The sequence below is a fragment of the Sceloporus occidentalis genome, unplaced genomic scaffold (assembly GCF_023333645.1).
Source record: "Sceloporus occidentalis isolate IW3139 unplaced genomic scaffold, rSceOcc1.0.p SCAF_54, whole genome shotgun sequence".
NCBI classification, from domain to species: domain Eukaryota; kingdom Metazoa; phylum Chordata; class Lepidosauria; order Squamata; family Phrynosomatidae; genus Sceloporus; species Sceloporus occidentalis.
Genome location: NW_028317034.1, coordinates 1,485,512 through 1,507,298, shown reverse-complemented (window position 1 = coordinate 1,507,298; position 21,787 = coordinate 1,485,512). Strand labels below are relative to the sequence as shown.

Genomic DNA, 21,787 nt, shown 5'->3' with positions numbered 1-21,787 from the left:
AAATCAAGGAAGAGATCGTCCCATGCGATGAGGAGGGCGAAGCTTGGGCCTCTGGGTTCCAATTGGAGATGACATCCCACATCCAGTAGGACCGGTGGCTTCCACAGACACTGCAGGGAAACTAAAGGTTTTCTGCAGGAATTCACCAGGGCGACGGAGCTTCGGCCGCTGATATCCAGTGGGAGCTGGGATCTCAAATATCGCAGGACCGGTGGTTCTCTCCATGAGGGCTTTGGTTTCTGCTTGCTCCTGATACAGAAGCCTTAGTTGTTCTTCCAGCCCTGAGTATGAATTTGTCATGTCCCTAAAATTATTCTCTAAAGCTTGTAACTCAGCTTTTTTCTCATTCACCTCCGCATATAGTGAGCATGCCGCTTTAAACCATCCGGTCAGCTCCCTCTCTTTTGAGAGAAGGCGGGCATACACTCTGTCCACTTCATTCTTCAGCTCTTCTGGATCCTCTTCAGCTAGTTCAAAAAATAATTTTTGGACTATATCTTGGCTGCTGCCTACCAAGGTTCGGCACTGTGGACAAGTTTTTCTTTCAGCCGCGTAAAACCATTGCAGCACACACTCCTGATGGAAAAGGTGTCCGCAGCAAAGGGCTGTCACATTGCAGGTGTTATTAAAAGTGACGCGACAAATACTGCACAGTGCCCGAATGGACATGGTTGCACTTCACTCCTCTCGATACTGTCACCTCTACACCACAAAGAAGAGTGTCTACACGCATCTCTTTGATCCTACTGTGAGTGTTCTAATGCTTGTGATGTCAAATAGCAACTACTGTGTTTACCGTGACGGTGATGTAAACACTGCTCCTAAGACTCAATAGCATATTTTCTGCTTTTATTTTTATGTATTTATTGTTATCTGTCTATAAAATAATTTAAAAAAAACAAATTGTCAGGCTTGTTGTAATGCAAGTAATATTCAAAATATGTAATCACTAATAGATGGTGCCATGATGATAACAGGACCACGTCTTTGTGATATCAGAACAGGATTTAGACATTATCCACCTTACATGGGAACATTAATGCATATGATAAATATATTTGGTGTCCCGCTCGCTCATGCCTCTCTAGGACATTAAACCGCCGAGGCAGAGTGGTGTATAGGGGAGGCAGAGTGGGGTATGGGGGGTATAATGAATTTCAGAGTGGCATATCTGGGGGAGGCAGAGTGGTGAATCAGGTAGTATAATGAATTTCAGGGTGGTATAGGGCATTTATGGGGGCAGAGTGACATATCCGGGTGCACAGTGGCATATAGGGAGGTATAAGGCATAAATCGGGGGTGAGTGGCATATTGGAAGGTATAAGGCATATCAGGGGGCACAGTGGCATATAAGGGGTATAAGGCATATCGATATTAGGCATATCAGGGGCATAAGACATATCAGGGGGCTCAGTTGCATATCACTGGCATTTAAGGAGTATAAGGCATATCAGGGGGCACAGTGGCATATAAGGGGGCAAAGTGGCATATCAGGGGGCACAGTGGAATCTTTGGCATATAGGAGGTATAAGGCATATCTGGGGCAGAGTGGCAAGCTGGGGGTCAGGTGTGCATAACTGGGGGGCAGTTTGGCAATAAAAGAAAATACAAACAAGAGGCTTTTTTCTCATAGTTTTTATTAAATATGAAAAAATAGTTAACATATCAATTAATATTTACTAATAACTTTGTATTAAAACCTAGTTTGAGAAACACTGTGTTTGGGTTCTTGTAGCTTTTATTATGTCAGTAAAATAAGAAGGTGGATAGAGAAATGCCATTGTGATAAAGAGATGAAAGTGTACATTTTCTAAGTTTTTTATTCTGCTGGGGTTTGTTCATTCCATTATTTTAAATAAAAAATAACAGTTTTTTTGTTAACCAATTAATCGAAAAAAAAAAAAAAAATCGGCCAACTAATCGATTATTAAAATAATCGTTAGTTACAGCCCTAGTTACTGTACATTTCCACTGTTGACTTCAAAGGATGCTAGTTTTGTTCCTTAGCTGCTGTATGCGCTTTTTAACCCCCTTTCACTAAAGAGACCAAACAAGGGACTCTAAACGGAATTAGTGCAAGCAGATGTTTGTTATAGGGATCTCGCCATCTAAGTTTTCCATTAACCCCTTCGTGACAAAGGCTGATTTAACTTTTTGTACCCTTCGTGACAATGGCTGTTTTAACATTTCTGCGCTGCTCGTGTTTAGTTGTAATTTTCTTCTTTCCCGTTTACTGAACCCACACACATTAGATATTGTTTTTTTCAGGACAAGAAGGGCTTTCTTTAGATGACATTGTTTTGATTGTATCATATTATTTACTATTAAAAAAAGTATAAAATATGGTGAAAAATTTACAAAAAAATGACTGTTTCTAACTTTTAGTTGAAAAATCTTTTACTCATCTATAAAAGGTAATGAAAAAACCTGCTAAATAGATTCTACTATTTGTCCTGAGTTTAGAAATACCCAATGTTTTTATGTTTTTTTGCTTTTTTCTACACATTATGGAGCAAAAAAGTACAGGTAGCGTTTTGCTATTTCAAAGCCATTTTTTCCAAATCTGGTAATTCTTCCCCCCATGTGCCATTTCGGGTATCTTTGAAGCCGGCCAATACAATTTACCCCATCAAGTCATATATTTTTGAAAACTAGACAGCCCAGGGTTATCCAAATGCTAGTATTTTAACCCTTTCCAAGCACTAATTCTACCATCATCCTTTGTCAAACTTTATGGTAGTCATTTTTTTTGCATTTGTTTTTTTTCACACACATTTTACTTTAGGTATGAATAAAAACAGGTTCCGGTATATGTCACTATCATAAAACACCCCAATATGTGTTTAGCAACATCTCCTGAGTACAGCGATACCTCACATGAATGATTTTGCCTGGCTGTTTGGGGCAAAAGGGCCACATTTGGGGCATGCGCATTTTTCAATGTTGAACTTTGGCATTTGGGGATCCACTGCCCATGCCCTATTTGGTACATCTTTGAGCCGGGCCATTTCAGTATGCCCAATAAAGCCATATATTTTTGAAAACTAGACACCACAGGGTATTTCAAATGCTAGTATTTTAACTCTTTCCATGCACCATATCTACCACCAGTCTTTGTCAAACTTTGTGGTAGTCATTTTTTTGCATTTGTTTTGTCACACACACTTTACTATAGGTATGAATTAAAAAGTTCTAGTATATGTCACTATCACAAAACACCCCAATATGTGTTCAGCAACATCTCATAAGCGCAGTGATACCCCACATGAATGATTTTGCCTGGCTGTTTGGGGGCAAAAGGGCCACATTTGGGGCATGCACATTTTTCAATGTTGAACTTTGGCATTTGGGGATCCACTGCCCATGCCCTATTTGGTACATCTTTGAGCCGGGCCATTTCAGTGTGCCCAACAAAACCATATATTTTTGAAAACTAGACACCATAGGGTATTTTAACTCTTTGCATGCATACACTTTACCACCAGCATTTTTTCAAAGTTTGCAGTAGTATTTTTGTGTGTGTATTTTTCCCACACACACCTACTTTATGTATGAATATATGTGTTCAGCAACATCTCCTGAGTACAGTGATACCCCACATGCATGGGTTTGTCATTTTTGGGGGGAACTAAAAGGCCACATTTGGTACGTGTGCATTTTTCTAATTGGAAATTAGATGTGTGGCCATCCTTCCCCCTCCGTGTTAATTGGGACATTGTTGAATCCGGCCAATTCAATTTACCCCATCAAATCATACATTTTTTAAAAGTAGACACCCCATGGACATTTAATATGCCAGTATTTTAACTCTTTCCATGCGAGAATTGTTTTAAGCTAATGTGCTAAATTTAGGATTTGCTCACAAAAATATATTTTTTATATATATATTTTAATTTTTTTTTGCCTTTTTTAAAACATTTTTAACATTTTTTTTTTAACTTGAAGGTTCCCCTGATAGTGACATCAGAGGGAAATTATTTTTACATTTGACTGGTTTTTACTATTTTTTTTCTAATTATTATTAATTTCATTTTATTTTTTCTAATCACACTGTGATTAGAAAGCTGGGCTCCATTGACTTGCATGGTTGAACGCAGTACCTGTATTCAACCTGCAAGTGGAGCCAGAGTTCACTAGAGGGTCTGGAGACCGTCTAGCGAACCTTTTCATCTTTATTATTTTTTTTCCCGGGCCGCCGCCATCTTGCTGATGGCGAAGATCACCGGCAGCTGCGGCTGTGACCGCTCTCCGGAACGGTCACAGTCCATCAAGAGGTAAGTGTTTGGTGTCGCTGGATGCCTTCTGATCGAGGCATTCCAGCGACACCATTTAAGTTTAGGAGGAGATCGTTGATCGCCTCCTAAACGCTTTTAAAACGGGCGTCCGCCGCCATATATTGTATGGCGGATGTTGACGCCCCGGGGAGGGGCCAGACATGGCCCCTGATTCCGATCATGGCATTGCTGAATGCCTCGAGGTCGAGGCATTACAGCAACGCCGTTTGGGTAAAAAAAAAAAAAAAATCGATCACGGATCGATTTTTTTTCCCCGTTTTAACAAATGCCGGTCCTGGCACGTCATTTGTCGTTAACGACATGTTTTTCCGTGACGTGCCCGGACTGGCAATTGTCATCAAGGTGTTAAGCAAATATTTGACACATATTTCTGAATATCACAGGATGATCTTAAAGAGGAGCTGTCACATTACGTTTTATTAAAAACTGATAGCAAATTCATTAGCACTGCTGTCATAACTGAATCCAGCAATGAAAACCATCTATCATATCATGTATTCATTTGTACTGATTGACATCTAAAGCGCCATCATATTCAGCAGCACTGTACAATTGGTAAACTTGACATAAGTGCATAAGATAACAAATAGGACGTACAGTAACGAAAGGTAATCCATGGAACCCAAGATACACCGGAAGTTAAAAGTTTTACAAGAGCTTTGTTGGCAGACTTATTTAACCAGTTACTATTAGCAGGAGTAGTTCCAGAAGACTGGAAGTTGGCAGCTATAGAACAACTTCACACAAAAAAAAAAAAAAAAAAAAAGCAGAAAAGACCATTAAGTAAAGACCGTCAACTACAGACCAGTAAGTTTTACGTCGGTAGTTAGCAAATTAATGGAAAGCATGCTAAATTATAGGATTAACTATCTGGAAGGAAATGATCAGAAACAGCACAGGTTTACTGCAGGTAATCTTGTCAAACTAACTTATTTTTTTGACCGGTTAACTAAAATAATAGATGAGGGAGGAATGGTTTGATATAGCCTATCTAGATTTCAGTAAAACATTCAACACTGTCCCTCATAGAAGACTTATAAATAAATTGCAGTCTTTGGGTTTGGATGCAAAAATAGTTGAATGGATAACGTGACAGCAGGACTTGTTATTAGTAGGGTACTTCAGTATTGAGGTACTTTTTGATACTTTTATTTATGTATTTTTGCAGATGATACAAAGGCCTGCAACAGGATAGACCTTCCAGGTGGAATAAGTCAAATGGCAAATGACTTAAGTAAGTTAGAAAAATGGTTGCAAGTGCGGCAACTGCGGTTTAACGTTGATAGGAAAAATAATGCACTTTGGATGTAAATATCCCAAGGCAGAACATAGCATTGGGGACACTGTTTTGTTAGTGATGGTGAGTATTTATTTCTGATGACTGAAAAGTAAGCAGATAATGCAGTAATGTGTGTGGAAAAGCATGCAGGGTGCTGGGTTGTATCGCTAGAGGCATTAGCAGCAGGAAGAGGTAGGTGATTATGCCGCTTTCCAGATCTCTGGTCAGACCTCACCTAGTGTACAGTTCTGGAGACCCCCATCTCCAGAATATAAAGAGGACCCTCTTCATACAAGATAATAATCTATTTTAGGGTATATTACAAAAGAAAAGGGAAAGATAATCTAGAACGTGACTGATTCCCTTTAATGGACGTCATCAATACATGGTTTATGTGCAAGTTTAAAAAGGTACCCCATGGTATATAAGCATACTGGAGTATAAGGCATATTAGAGGGCACAGTGGCATATCAGGGGTATAAGGCATATAGGGGGTATAAGGCATATAGGGGATTTAAGGCATATGTGGGGAGGGCAGTGTGGCATGTCTGGGAGGCAGTGTGGCATATCAGGGGTAGAAGCAGGTTGAGAAATAAAAACAAGAAATGCATTTTATCAAAGTTTTTTTTGTATTCTGGATGTATTTTGTTTTTAACATCCTGTTTGTTTATTACATTATTTTAAATAAAAAAAAATGAATGTACATTTTTCAATCAGATTAATCGAAAAAATAATAGATTATGAAAATAATTGTTAGTTGCAGCCCTAGAAAGATACCACTATAAATGTGATAAACAAACAAAAAATATGAAATATACTAGCCACAGCTTTTTAAACAGATCATCTTTATGAATAAAGAGCTGCCATCAAATAGATTTTAATTTTATGTCAAAAATTGCAATAGAGAACAGTATTTAAAATAGTGTAACAAATAATATATTAAGTGACTAAAGTGTCATGTAAATGCAGCATTTAATTTTCATTTTCATACCAAATTTCAGCCTCTCTGAATTGATTTACTAAAATTGTAACTCCTTCTTCTTGTATTGTAATCATTGTAATTTATTTTGAAGATATTAGTCTACATTATGCGGCCAAAACTTTATTAATTATTACTCTTAAAAGTATCTTTCCTCATCCAAGACTTTACATAGAAAGAATAGGTGAAAAGAACTATATGACATAGAATAATCATTAATTTGAACAGGCAGTCAGGAGATCCCATGACATGCGTAAGTTGAGTGCGTGTGTATAGGATACATGCAGGGCCTGATACATTTGGTTTGCATCTAGGAGTCTTCCCAAAAATGAAAGACCTCTTACATTTTTTTCACCAATCATTTTCTATAGTTGAGTATCTCCCTTCTCCTTTCTAAGGTGACATTCCTCCATCATATGTTCACTTAATATTATACATATATATAATAATTTGGAAAATGCTAAATATAGCTTTGTCTATACCAAGCAGTTTTGATTTTCTTTGGACCAGAGAAATACAAAATAAAGAACTAGCACAACAAATAAGATCCTAACAAGTTAATTTATTATGAACTACAAGGGTTCAAACCACCTAACATTTAGAAGTGGTTGAGTTGTTTTATTGAGGACGATGAAATCAAGGAAGAGATCGTCCCATGCGATGAGGAGGGCGAAGCTTGGGCCTCTGGGTTCCAATTGGAGATGACATCCCACATCCAGTAGGACCGGTGGCTTCCACAGACACTGCAGGGAAACTAAAGGTTTTCTGCAGGAATTCACCAGGGCGACGGAGCTTCGGCCGCTGATATCCAGTGGGAGCTGGGATCTCAAATATCGCAGGACCGGTGGTTCTCTCCATGAGGGCTTTGGTTTCTGCTTGCTCCTGATACAGAAGCCTTAGTTGTTCTTCCAGCCCTGAGTATGAATTTGTCATGTCCCTAAAATTATTCTCTAAAGCTTGTAACTCAGCTTTTTTCTCATTCACCTCCGCATATAGTGAGCATGCCGCTTTAAACCATCCGGTCAGCTCCCTCTCTTTTGAGAGAAGGCGGGCATACACTCTGTCCGCTTCATTCTTCAGCTCTTCTGGATCCTCTTCAGCTAGTTCAAAAAATAATTTTTGGACTATATCTTGGCTGCTGCCTACCAAGGTTCGGCACTGTGGACAAGTTTTTCTTTCAGCCGCGTAAAACCATTGCAGCACACACTCCTGATGGAAAAGGTGTCCGCAGCAAAGGGCTGTCACATTGCAGGTGTTATTAAAAGTGACGCGACAAATACTGCACAGTGCCCGAATGGACATGGTTGCACTTCACTCCTCTCGATACTGTCACCTCTACACCACAAAGAAGAGTGTCTACACGCATCTCTTTCATCCCTACTGTGAGTGTTCTAATGCTTGTGATGTCAAATAGCAACTACTGTGTTTACCGTGACGGCGATGTAAACACTGCTCCTAAGACTCAATAGCATATTTTCTGCTTTTATTTTTATGTATTTATTGTTATCGGTCTATAAAATAATTTAAAAAACCCACCGAAATTGTCAGGCTTGTTGTAATGCATGTAATATTCAAAATATGTAATCACTAATAGATGGTGCCATGATGATAACAGGACCACGTCTATGTGATATCAGAACAGGATTTAGACATTATCCACCTTACATGGGAACATTAATGCATATGATAAATATATTTGGTGTCCCGCTCGCTCATGCCTCTCTAGGACATTAAACCGCCCCTTTAATATACCCATCCAATTTGTTGTCAACAAGAAAGTCCTCAGCTGCACCACCTTTTTTCACAGTTTAGGAAGGATATCGGCTCAAATAAAACGTATTGAATATACTAGACACAGCTATGTATGGATGTTATTGGCTGACATGAAATACAGTGGTGTATGGGGGGTATAATGAATGTCAGGGTAGGAGAGTGGTGTATGGGGGGTATAATGAATTTCAGGGAGGCAGAGTGGTGTATGGGGGGTATAATGAATTTCAGGGTAGCAGAGTGACATATCTGGGGGAGGCAGAGTGGTGTATAGGGAAGGCAGAGTGGGGTATGGGGGGTATAATGAATTTCAGAGTGGCATATCTGGGGGAGGCAGAGTGGTGAATCAGGGAGTATAATGAATTTCAGGGTGGTGTAGGGCATTCATGGGGGCAGAGTGGCATATCAGGGTGCACAGTGGCATATAGGGAGGTATAAGGCATAAATCGGGGGTGAGTGGCATATTGGAAGGTATAAGGCATATCAGGGGGCACAGTGGCATATAAGGGGTATAAGGCATATCGATATTAGGCATATCAGGGGCATAAGACATATCAGGGGGCTCAGTTGCATATCACTGGCATATAAGGAGTATAAGGCATATCAGGGGGCAAAGTGGCATATCAGGGGGCACAGTGGAATCTTTGGCATATAGGAGGTATAAGGCATAACTGGGGCAGAGTGGCAAGCTGGGGGTCAGGTGTGCATAACTGGGGGGCAGTTTGGCAATAAAAGAAAATACAAACAAGAGGCTTTTTTCTCATAGTTTTTATTAAATATGAAAAAATAGTTAACATATCAATTAATATTTACTAATAACTTTGTATTAAAACCTAGTTTGAGAAACACTGTGTTTGGGTTCTTGTAGCTTTTATTATGTCAGTAAAATAAGAAGGAGGATAGAGAAATGCCATTGTGATAAAGAGATGAAAGTGTACATTTTCTAAGTTTTTTATTCTGCTGGGGTTTGTTCATTCCATTATTTTAAATAAAAAAGAACATTTTTTTGTTATCCAATTAATGGAAAAAAAAAAAAGCCAACTAATCGATTAAAATAATCATTAGTTGCAGCCCTAGTTAGCGTACATTTCCACTGTTGACTTCAAAGGATGCTAGCTAGATGCAAGGGACTCTAAACAGAATTAGTGCAAGCAGATGTTTGTTATAGGGATCTAGCCATCTAAGTTTTCCATTAAACAAATGTGACACATATTTCTGAATATCACAGGATGATCTTAAAGAAGAGCTGTCACATTACGTTTTATTAAAAACTGATAGCAAATTCATTAGCACTGCTGTCATAACTGAATCCAGCAATGAAAACCATCTATCATATCATGTATTCATTTGTACTGATTGACATCTAAAGCGCCATCATATTCAGCAGCACTGTACAATTGGTAAACTTGACATAAGTGCATAAGATAACAAATAGGACGTACAGAAACGAAAGGTAATCCATGGAACCCAAGATACACCGGATGTTAAAAGTTTTACAAGAGCTTTGTTGGCAGACTTATTTAACCAGTTACTATTAGCAGGAGTAGTTCCAGAAGACTGGAAGTTGGCAGCTATAGTACCACTTCACAAAAAAGTAAAGACCGTCAACTACAGACCAGTAAGTCTTACGTCGGTAGTTAGCAAATTAATGGAAAGCATGCTAAATTATAGGATTAACTATCTGGAAGGAAATGATCAGAAACAGCACAGGTTTACTGCAGGTAATCTTGTCAAACTAACTTATTTTTTTGATCGGTTAATTAAAATAATAGATGAGGGAGGAATGGTTTGATATAGCCTATCTAGATTTCAGTAAAACATTCAACACTGTCCCTCATAGAAGACTTATAAATAAATTGCAGTCTTTGGGTTTGGATGCAAAAATAGTTGAATGGATAACGTGACAGCAGGACTTGTTATTAGTAGGGTACTTCAGTATTGAGGTACTTTTTGATACTTTTATTTATGTATTTTTGCAGATGATACAAAGGCCTGCAACAGGATAGACCTTCCAGGTGGAATAAGTCAAATGGCAAATGACTTAAGTAAGTTAGAAAAATGGTTGCAAGTGCGGCAACTGCGGTTTAACGTTGATAGGAAAAATAATGCACTTTGGATGTAAATATCCCAAGGCAGAACATAGCATTGGGGACACTGTTTTGTTAGTGATGGTGAGTATTTATTTCTGATGACTGAAAAGTAAGCAGATAATGCAGTAATGTGTGTGGAAAAGCATGCAGGGTGCTGGGTTGTATCGCTAGAGGCATTAGCAGCAGGAAGAGGTAGGTGATTATGCCGCTTTCCAGATCTCTGGTCAGACCTCACCTAGTGTACAGTTCTGGAGACCCCCATCTCCAGAATATAAAGAGGACCCTCTTCATACAAGATAATAATCTATTTTAGGGTATATTACAAAAGAAAAGATAATCTAGAACGTGACTGATTCCCTTTAATGGAAGTCATCAATACATGGTTTATGTGCAAGTTTAAAACGGTACCCCATGGTTATAAAGCAAGGTTCATTAAAAAAAGGGGGCCTCAGAGGGGATATGATAGCATTATATAAATATAATCGGGGCCAATACAAACCATTCTGTGAAAATCTATTTATAAACAGGACTATGCATAGGACACGTGGTCACGCGTTTAGACTGGAAGAAAGGAGATTTAGTATAAGGCAAAGGAAAGGTTTTTTTACAGTAAGGGCAATAAGGATGTGGAATTCTCTGCCTGCAGAGGTATTTTTATCAGAGTCTGTACAGACGTTTAAACAGCAACTGGATGTATACTTGCAAGAACATAATGTTCAGGAATATATTTTTTTAATTATGGGGAAACAGCTTCTTGATCCAAGGAGATATATGACTGCCATTCTTGGGTGAAGAAGGATTTTTTTCCCCCTAGTTTGTGAAAAATTAAAAGGAGCCACAACTGGGGCTTTTTTGCCTTCTTTTGGATCAACAGGAAGAAATAAACAGAAAGAGGACAGGCTGAACTTGATGGACACATGTCTTTTTTCAGCATATGTAACTATGTATCTAAAAGGGAAATCCCACTAAAATATGTAACCCCTTATTTTTCCAACTTTTCAGACTTTGACACCCTGCCAGTCTTTCTGGCTAATGAAGGCTTTTGGAAAAAGGATTCCACTGTACAAGCAGGACTTAATAAGCATCGTCATTAAGAATCAGCTCAGTGTGGTGTTTGAGAAGAAGTGTGTCAGAGAAGAATGAAATAGCCATTTTTGTCAATGCTAACCTATATTACAGTATACAGCTCTATATTTTATACTCAATGAGCATATTTTTGCTTCCATTAAGACTTTCCCTCTAAGGGGAGTTTTAAACACATACAAACGTATGATAGCATCTTATACCACACACAAAACTACTGCATTTTTATATATATATGCTTTCAATACTCCTTAAGGAAATCAAGCTAAATTACTGTACATGAAGATCATTTTAGACTGCTGATGAGCGTCTGGATTTAATGATATGCCAACAATTAACATCAGGGAGCAAATCCAGGTTAATAACTGCTCCGGAGATATGAGTTTCTAGCATATGGTTGTTTCCAAAAATAGAAATTCCCATTAACTATTTTTCACTGCAGTTTAGTGCTCTTTGCTTATAAAAAAAAAAGGTATACAACTTTTACCAATTTATATGTTCCACATGCGCACAGTACTAACAAATGAGAATTCTTTTCACGACTAATCAAAACGTGTAAAAGACATGTAAAACACCTGAAAGAAATGAAAATCAATCACACTACAACATATTTAACATTGCATATGAACAATTACATTGGTCACAATAATGATTTGTGAATATATGTGACCAGAACAATGTTTCAGAACGGATATACCGGTAATTTGTGAATAAAGTAAATAGAATTTTTGTATAACCATGATTTAAAAAAACAAAAAAACATTACTTAAATCTCAAAATAAAAATCAATTCTCTTGTTCTTGCATTCAAGGCTGATGGACCTTGATGCATTGTACATGTAGGAACACTACTGATATTATGCACACTTTCCAAAACAGCAGTACCTAGGAGATCTCATTCATAAAACAGAAGCTTTTTCTCCTCTCGCATATCCCTGGGGAGTGTTTCAGACTGCATTAGCATTTAAATCTATGTGATTTGCGGGCTAATGATAAGCTCTTTCGATTCCCAGCCATGCATAAATTGTTAAATACCTGCTGATCATCTGGTGTCCAGATCCCACAGGTGATTTGACTCTCCAAGTTTATCTCTGATGACCAATGTCTTTGACCGCTCACTGAACCGACCAGCACAAATCCATCTCTGTATGAAATCAAGGCTTGTGTTCCATCGTGACTCCATGTAAAGTCGCTCACCTAAAGGAAAAAAAAACAAAAAAACACGTGATTGAGATCTGCATAAAATAACAATATAAAAATGCATCTTAAAGATGTTCTAGTAGCACTAAATTGACCAATCAGAAGACGAATTATATGTTTTAAGCCATACGAAGGGATGCGAATAAAAGCATATGGGCCAGGGGACATTTGAGACCCAAAGAAGGAGCATGCCTCGCCTAGCCCTTGGGATTCATTCACTATGACTATCGTATTGAAAGAACATAATGGGTATACCTTCATGCAAACAAAACAGAGGAAGGTATGTAAGAAGAAGAAGTGTCATTACGCAATCTCAACCTTTTCAAGCAATTGATGATTTTTTTTGTAAGTGCTGCTGGGAATCCGAGTTCAATCGTATCGCTGAATTACTACTTAAAATGCACGGAGAGGAAGCAGCAAGGAGCATCTGGACAGCTAATTAATGAGATGCTTCTAGGTATAGCAGATAAATCGGCGTTCTCAGAATCTCATTGTGCTTTAGCTATAGAAAAACTGCTGTAGAGCTCTTAGGTTTCTCCTCTAAAAATAAAGGCTTGTGGCTCTGGTCACCTGTTCCTCCTACACGTCAGAAAGAAACCCATGATTTACAATAAACTAAACCAAAGGCTATCTCTCCGCAGCAAGCCACACTAGTCTGGAGATATTTTCAAGTGCGTTCAGATACCATTCAAAAATAAAATAACTTATTGTTGCTTTGAAAATAGCTGATAATGATCCAAGCTCTTCTAGAAACAAAAGGATGGTATTAATAAAGAATACATCAAGGGTGAATGTTACATTTTGGGGAATCGCCATGGAAACTGATGGACTCTACATTTATCACTTTGACAAGAATATATAAAATTTGCATGTTTTGTGCTGGGTTTGATAACCATACATAAAAGGGGATTTATGATAGTTTGAATAACAAGTTACAAATTTAGTACATTTTCTGTGCCATTTTAGCTACATAAAATGTATACACATATATAGATTACCTTATTTTTGAAAGAAAACCAAATATATATATATATATATATATATATATATATATATACACACACAATTCTCAATGTAATAACTATTTAAAATGCTTGGTTTTCTTTTTTTTTTTTTTTTCTTCTTTCTCTTTGACCTGTAATTGAACTCTGCGTCCTAAACCTTTTTTTATGCTGCATTATTTTCATTTTGCATGCAGCATTTTAATGCATATTAACTACATTCCATGCCTTTTTCAAATGGACAGAGGGGTTACCTAAGCCTCTGTGGATATTAATCTAATGTTAATCTAATTTGGCCATGGCCATGAGTGCTTAGATAGGAGTGTGTGCACAGTTTTACGTCATATGTGGTTCATGCCTTGTGGGGAAAGAGACAAATGAGACAGATTATAAGTGCTGACCCTTTAATGCCCGCAATAAGGAGCCGAGTCTCTGAATACATAATCTGTGTGTATCTTCCATATGGCTTGCAGGTCATTCCAAGAGAAGATGTCACTTAGACATTTTATAGCATAATCAAATAATTTATTGAACCCCCCCCCCTTTTTTTTGTTTCCCAATAAGTGTAGTTGGTCTTAGTATATTTTAGAAATATATATCCTGGAACCTGATATCTGGTCTCAGTGTGGCAGGTCCAGCATTATTGATATCTGTATATAACCTTAGCTAAGTGAATACACTAAGCAATACATTATCAGTCATTATAGATGTATGATATTTGTTTGAATAATAAGTTATTATATTGCACTTTAAAACTTTTTTGACTGGAGACTTTATGGACCCCAGGAATCTCTCTCTTATAATATAACTGGGTCCATTTATTTTTTGTTTATTATTTTTTGTTTCTATTTTTTGAAACTTAAAAAGGGATCTTTCACTTAGTAAAACCCATTAGCCCCAACGGTGCAGTTTTTAAGATTAAAAAACATTTCTACTTAAAACTCGGTAAGTGGCTAGATTCCTAAAGACTTCATTGTCCCTTAAAGGGGTTAACTCCTCTACACACTCTGAGTACAACAAGAATCCTGTTTTACTTTTTAGAAAGTGCATATAACAGAAACAGAGGAACATTATTACCTTAACAGAGCTTCCTGGAAAAGACCCACACAATGTAGCTTCCTAACTGGAAGCCATCATCATTCAAATCACGTCGCCTAAAGCTGCCAGCCTACAGTTGAAAGCTGAAGCTGTATACATGGCTTCAAATTAAAGCACTTCTGTAGGTGAATACATGTTTTGATGTAACAAAACATTTTATTTATGTAACAGTAGCCATTGGGTTGTGGATAGAATATAAATGTTGATGACTTGTGGTTAAACACATTTTCTTGTGTTAATTGCAGTTTACCTGAGCTCCACGATCATTGACCAGCTCCACGGACCATCTGCCTTCATACTGGATCCACACAAATATGCCTCCATCTGCATCACAGGTTGCCAGCTTTTGGAAAGGTTCGTTCCATCTCACGAGCACCACCTGAAAAACAACACAAACAAGATCAATCAACATTACCAATAGCTTTGAGCATGGGTTTAATAACGATCCTGCTTGTTATGATTCATCACCTCCTAATTTATCTTTTCAGGCCTCGGAAGTGCCAGCCATTTATCACTCCAAAAAGCATTTTTTTTTCTTAGTTGAAGTGTACTTTTTGGCAATAAGTAGATTTGAATTAAATAAACAGATGAGATTATGAGACGCAATGCTATGAGGCTCTTCTCTTACAATTCAGAAGAGACAGAGGAGATTCTATAGCATGGTTTCTGTCACCAGATCAACCGGCGAAGGGGCTTCTATTCTACTAAATAGGATATAGTCTAAACGTGATATTCAAAAACAAGGGTTTATAGTGCTGCTGCCACTACCAAATATCGCAATGGGACATCACCGTTTTTCTTTTTTCTTCCACATTTAGAACAGCAATTGTTCTCACAAAAGAAAGAGTACAGAGGATGGGCATAGACATTGGATAAGGCTGTGAGCTCAACATTAAACACAATCCTGTTGGCTCTGAATGTGTAACATAACTTAATACACTTATATGTTTCCATGCCACTTGTCCCACCAAGTATAATGACAGCAGTACACATCCCTCAAGACATTTGTAGCAGCAGCTTCCCCTGCAATACAGTGTCCAGGGTGCCTCCCTGTTTGTTACTCTCCCAGATTTATTTTGTCAACACACTCAAACACTAACACAACCGTAAGATTTTGGCTTACACTTGAAGATTTGTTTTTTTTTTTTAATAAAATAGGTCAGGTACACGATGTTAAATGCAGCATAAAGAAACACCACAAAGCTAGGGCTGGGCATAATTCAGATGAAATGATGGCACCTGCGTAAATAGCCTATACATGACATACAATCAAACATACAATCATGTAACTGTGTACAAAAGAAAAAGAAATATATACAATACACAAAACACATTTACTCCATCATATTCTATTTTAATTTCGAATGGCAAGGTGTTAAACATTTCATGTAGGTTTACCGTTCTTTGTGTATTTAAAAATGCATTTTTTACCAAATCCATCAAATTATAACATTGCCAAAAGATGCACAGTGCCATTGGCTCATAAAGGCCATAGATGTTAGACACATGCATTCTATAGAAATGAGGAGGGACTCCCAACTAAACAAACCTAAGACCTTAGATTTTTATTTGAATTTCATTTTTTTCACTCTCAATCACTTTTCTTACACTCTCATTCTCTCTAACACCATCTCTGAGTGTCCGCTTCTGTGTCCTTGTCTCCTTGCCCCGCTTCTTCTGTTGCATCTTCTTGTTCTTCTGTCTTCGTCTGCTGCTCCTTGTGTCTTCTTTCTTCGTCTGCTTCTGAACCCGGCCTTCCAGTGAACTTCCGCAAAAGGGTGAAGCCTCCAGGCACACCTACTCCGCGTCCGTGTCTGTGCTCTTTTGCACGAGTACACAGAGAGGCCAGAATAATGCAGATAGATCCGCAGAGAAAGAGGGCTGCAGAAAAGCTTCTCTTTCTCTGTGAATCTGCCTTCATTATTCTGCGCTCCTGGTGTATTTGCGCAAAAGGGTGGAGCCTCCAGGTACACCCTCTCCCTGATTGGAGGAATCGTGGTCTTTTTGTCCATTTGCACAAGTCTAAATAGATACTGCATAACAAAAATGCAAAACAGGATTTTTTTAAATTACGGAAGAATAAAAATAATATAAAAAAGGTGTTAGTGCCATTAAATTCTTAGATCTGCAGATGCATATTAGGTTGCAAATCCCCCCCCCAAAAAAAAATAAAAAAATAGGTGAGAATACAATGACATCACTTTCAAAATACACTCAAATAATCAAAGCATATACTAATTTAATTTTATACGATAAAATTCCTTTATTATTTTATTTCCTGCCCTCTGGAAATATAACCATTCTATCCTATGTTCTATCAACAATGAGTGAGAATAAGAACTAGACTCAATGCAAACATAGAAAGATCCATCCACATTACTTGGCAAGTATTGATGCTGGAGGTAAGAACCGGTGCCCACTAATTGTTAGGACAATTAAGTTGCATTCATCATAACACCTATCAATGTATCTCGATACCTGTCCGGGAAATAAAATGTGGTGTAGACAGGAATGCAGTGCCTACATCTGGTAATTAAAGTGTTACGCTCACGGCTGCAATGAAAACAGCGAAGTAGGCTGACTTCTACTAAACAGATATAGTTAATTGTGGTTCAGTGACTCGCACATCTCTAGCAGTTTAGCTTAGCACACAAGACAAATTGATTTTCCCTGAAAGCATACTGTGCTGTTGGAAGGACCTAGACAGAGTGAAAAAAAGAAAGCATAATCACACTATGTGATATGCATACGCAATTATTCGACTTTAACATATAGAAACTCTCCATTCTATTTACCCAGATAATAACTCTTACTGTCGTTTTATCACAAAATTGCTCTTCTGCGTTCAGTATTTCTTGCAGCATATTTCTATATTCTCTGCTGCGAACAGCATCCTAATTATGCATGCATCAGGAGGTAATACCAGACACTGATTAACAGCAGTAGATCGTGCCCTGTCTAACACTACACAGAATGTAGGTCTGCAATCTCGAACAGCAGGGGCCCAAAACGGCTAATGAAATCCAATGACACGGTCTAATACAGATCTGTGGTGCCGCAACAGGGAAGGATGGCATAATACAATAAAGCTTTGCATTAAAAGGGAAGGAGTGCAGTGTAACATCTCACCTATAACACATTAACACGTACACAATGGGTGCATAAATACATTTATATATTACATTATTAGCCTGGGGGGGCACTACAACTATCCTTTCCATGAGGGGATTTTTCAGAAGACTCTTCCCCCTGCCCCTCAGCTATTTTCCATGCAGGAGATGCGTTCAGCCAAACACATCTTCACGCACATGATATATTTACTTAAACTCCGTGGTCTGACTCCCGTGGAAAGTGCTCCCATTTATTTCAATAGGAATGCTTTCCTGCCACTGATTGGTTGCTTTAAGTAGTAGAAAGAACTGCTGGTCCACTGAGGAAGAGGGCAGCTGCTGGGTTTTTGTTTTTTTCATGTTTGAAGAATGCATATTAAAGCATTTACTTAATTTGTGGGGGTGTCAGGAACATAATAATAATAATTATAATAACAATTATATTTTCCTGTCTCCTAGATTCTCAATTAAAGCCATTTTGGATTTTTATTTATAATTATTCAGAAACTAGGATACGGTCCATCCCTAGGGATTAAAATAATATAGCACATAAATGAGGCCCCATAATAATACATACCGTACATTTGGACTGTGGGGAAAGATACTGCCTATGTGCTATGTTCCTGCCCTATAAGTAATCTGTATTTTCCTACATCTTCAAAGAGTATGACTGTAAAAAATATTAATAAGCTTCGCATGCCAGCAGATAAAGTCGCTAGTCTATGTCAAACCTCTATCTAGTCAGCTAGATTTTCCCACTTATCACAAGCAAGTAGACTAGTAGGAAAAGATCTCAGACATGCATAATAATAATTACCAAAGTACATCCTTTAAACTGATTGTAACTGCTTATGCAGGCAAAACGGCATCGCCGCAAGTTAATTGCTGCCCTCTGAGGCCAGGCAAATCCCATAACCCAAAAGCCCTGTCTGAGAGCACTCTGAGTTGTTCTGTGATGAGACAGTGATGACAATAACGAGAGACGTGTCCTGGGAGCTGCACAGGCCGAGCTGAATCATGAATTCAAGAGCAGTTTCAGACACGACGACATACAGCGTACTGCAGTCACATATAACCAAGGGAATTATTGATTCTCTAATCATTTAAATTTTACGATTTGTGACAAACACAGTTCCTCGGGGACACATGGTAGACAGTCAGAAATGAGCAATATGTTTTAAATGTCGAGGGGAAAAAGAAAAGTCACAGGGAGCAAAACCTAATGTTCTTAATGACAGATGTGTTAGCATACCACTTTTTTTCTCAAAAAAAGCAACTGAAATCAATCGCCGTATTTCATTTATGAAAGAGTAAAGGCCATGTATAACCACTTTTATAATAGACAGGACCTCTTTCTGCATAATATAGTGCTAGCATTGCAGGGAGTAGTGGTTTTATGGCGAACACATAAGTAAGAGCACCTACAGCATTGTGACTGTATCAAGGTGTAGGGGATATTATATGGCGTAAAGAATTCTATAGCTGGAGTGTTCTTCAAGTGTATTCATTGGGCCAGTATAAAAGACTTGGTTGTTGTTTTGGTGTTGACTGATAAAAGAGGATTAGATCGACTGATTCTGGTGGTGACTGCACAACACTTAAAGAATAACTCTTTATTCAGAAACCGTATATACAGTATGCACCTTTATTAGGCCTAACAATGTGTGTTTTGAACAGATAGTTAAGTGGTTGTTTTGTTATAAGCACATTTAAACTCTTGCTATAAAGTAATCAGATGGAAGTAAAGTCAATGACATCGTAAAGATCTTTTTCAAGATATCCCTAAATGCATTGACAGAGATGAAGGTTAAAAAACATGCTAGTTTTAGCCAGAAATAGGGGAACGTTACCTCCATGGGCAGTCAAATAATCCATGGATCAACAAGTAATACATTTTGATGTTTAACTCTGAAAACTCTTCAAAAACAGTTATCTTTAAAACGCCTCCACAATACCATAGGTAGTGGTATTCCATCCCTAAGTCCCATACTAAGTGGCCTTGTTATCTGTTCTGCCCCTGGTATAAAGATGATGCCTACCATGGCCTCATACAGACCTTGAATTTAAGGTTCCCATTATGCTTCTCTCTTTTGGAGAGTAAAAAAAAAAATTTCCAGTAACATTATGCATAGCTCCTTCTGGGCCTGGTGGTTATTTAAGTAACTGTTGCCTTTCTGTCATCTTGAACCAGTCTGCCCATTCTCCTCTGACATCAAGAAGACATTGTCGTCCACGCAACAGTCACTCACTGGATATTTTCTTTTTTGGACCATTCTCTGTAAACCCTAGAGATGGTTGTGCATTAAAGTAATCCCATTAAAATGCCAGTAGATCAGCAGTTTCTGAAATACTCAGACCAGTCTGTCTGGCACCAACAACCATGCCACGTTCAAAGTGACTTAAATCCCCTTTCTTCCCAATTCTAATGCTTGTTTTGAGCTTCAGCAGTTGATTAGCTATTTGTGTTAACAAATAATTAAACAGGTGTACATAATAAAGTGGCCAGTGAGTATATATACACGGTATATACAAAAATATACAAAAAGCCAAATATGTTTGCCTCCCTCAGGTGAAGTATAACATCTGTGGGCTAGTAGAAATGTTCAGCCATGGGTGTACAAAATAAATGCTTCTGGGTCTGTTAGGCTACACATGGAAAGCTTCCTTATTAGCTTTCAGGGCACATTTTTTTTTTAACCTTTAAAACACGAACAGCAATGATGACTTCAGCCGATAACAACATGGTTCATTTATTCTAAATAGCCAGTAATAAGGTACAGTGATTTTAATATTTGATGTTTTTTGCTTCAGAAGGGAAATGGCTTTAGAACATAATTTACACTTTGACGGCAGACTATAAAAGGATATCCTGTTCTACATCTTGAAATACACAGTTTCTTCATCTATTTATGCACTGCATTTGATTTCAATAGAGTCCAATAAAACCTCATTCAGGATGGATGCCACAAAAAACACATACACCGGCCCATTCTGTAGGCCAACTAAAGGCTAGCAAGCTGCTTGTCAGATATGGCCATCATGGGTTTTCCTATAGCATCTCCACGGTCTGAATATTTCCTGGCTTCATTTAAATAGTATTGTATGGTATATAACCCATATGTATACAGTAAGCACCATGTGTTTGACAACATTGTTGTTTTATCTCTGGTTTGAAAAAATATATATATTTTTTTTTTTTACAAATTCACTGCCCCACAACCAGTCAATACAAAATGTCTTTAGAGAATGTTGTAGTAAAGATTGGCATTAGGAGTACCTGGTGAAGAGAATCATTTACTTTAGGTACAAAGATGAAAAATACTTTTTTTTTTAGTCAGATTTTAGGAAAATGCTGTATTTATATCTGAATTCACCCTGGAGCCTGTAGTCAATATAAAAGCTGATGGATTATGCTTTATTTTGTTTCTCTTCACAGTGTAAAAAAAAAAAAAAAAAAAAAAAAAAAAGTGTTTTTTTCCCGAAGTTCTATCAATTATCTTAATGATTTGTGTGCATTTCAGGCAGGCAGCGAGAGGGCATTTAACTTGACAGATTCATTTCGATCATTGTCATTTTGAAGTAAATTCTACAGCCCTACATAGTACAGTGAAATTATTTTCTTGCAGATACTCATAAAACCTGACAAGCTGCAAGCCGCCAGTTGAGCAGCACTACACTATGTAATTCATTTTTTGGAATAAAAATATTTCTCCCAACTTGGTACAAACCAGTCACCAGGTTGTTGATGAGTTGGTCAAGAATTAAGATTAAGAGACTGTTAGGTCTCCAACAAAACAACCCTGCACATAAAGAGACCTATTTTGCCTCCATCCACCCTCTGGGTTTTTACCATCTTTATCATGTGATAAACACATTTGGAAAG

The 21,787-nt window shown here is 37.8% G+C and overlaps 1 protein-coding gene across 4 annotated transcripts in view; it reads right to left on the bottom strand.

The window, feature by feature from the left end:
* Window positions 1-21,787, bottom strand: part of LOC149288017 (tubby-related protein 4-like) — a 62,580-nt gene that overhangs the window by 21,840 nt on the left and 18,953 nt on the right. For all 4 annotated transcript variants that reach the window (XM_089492207.1, XM_089492208.1, XM_089492210.1 and 1 more), the window contains exons 2-3: window positions 15,045-15,173; window positions 12,531-12,692 (exon numbers count right to left, since the gene is read on the bottom strand). In XM_089492207.1, coding sequence (XP_089348333.1) covers window positions 12,531-12,692; window positions 15,045-15,173 — 291 coding nt within the window. The remainder of the gene's footprint in view (window positions 1-12,530; window positions 12,693-15,044; window positions 15,174-21,787) is intronic.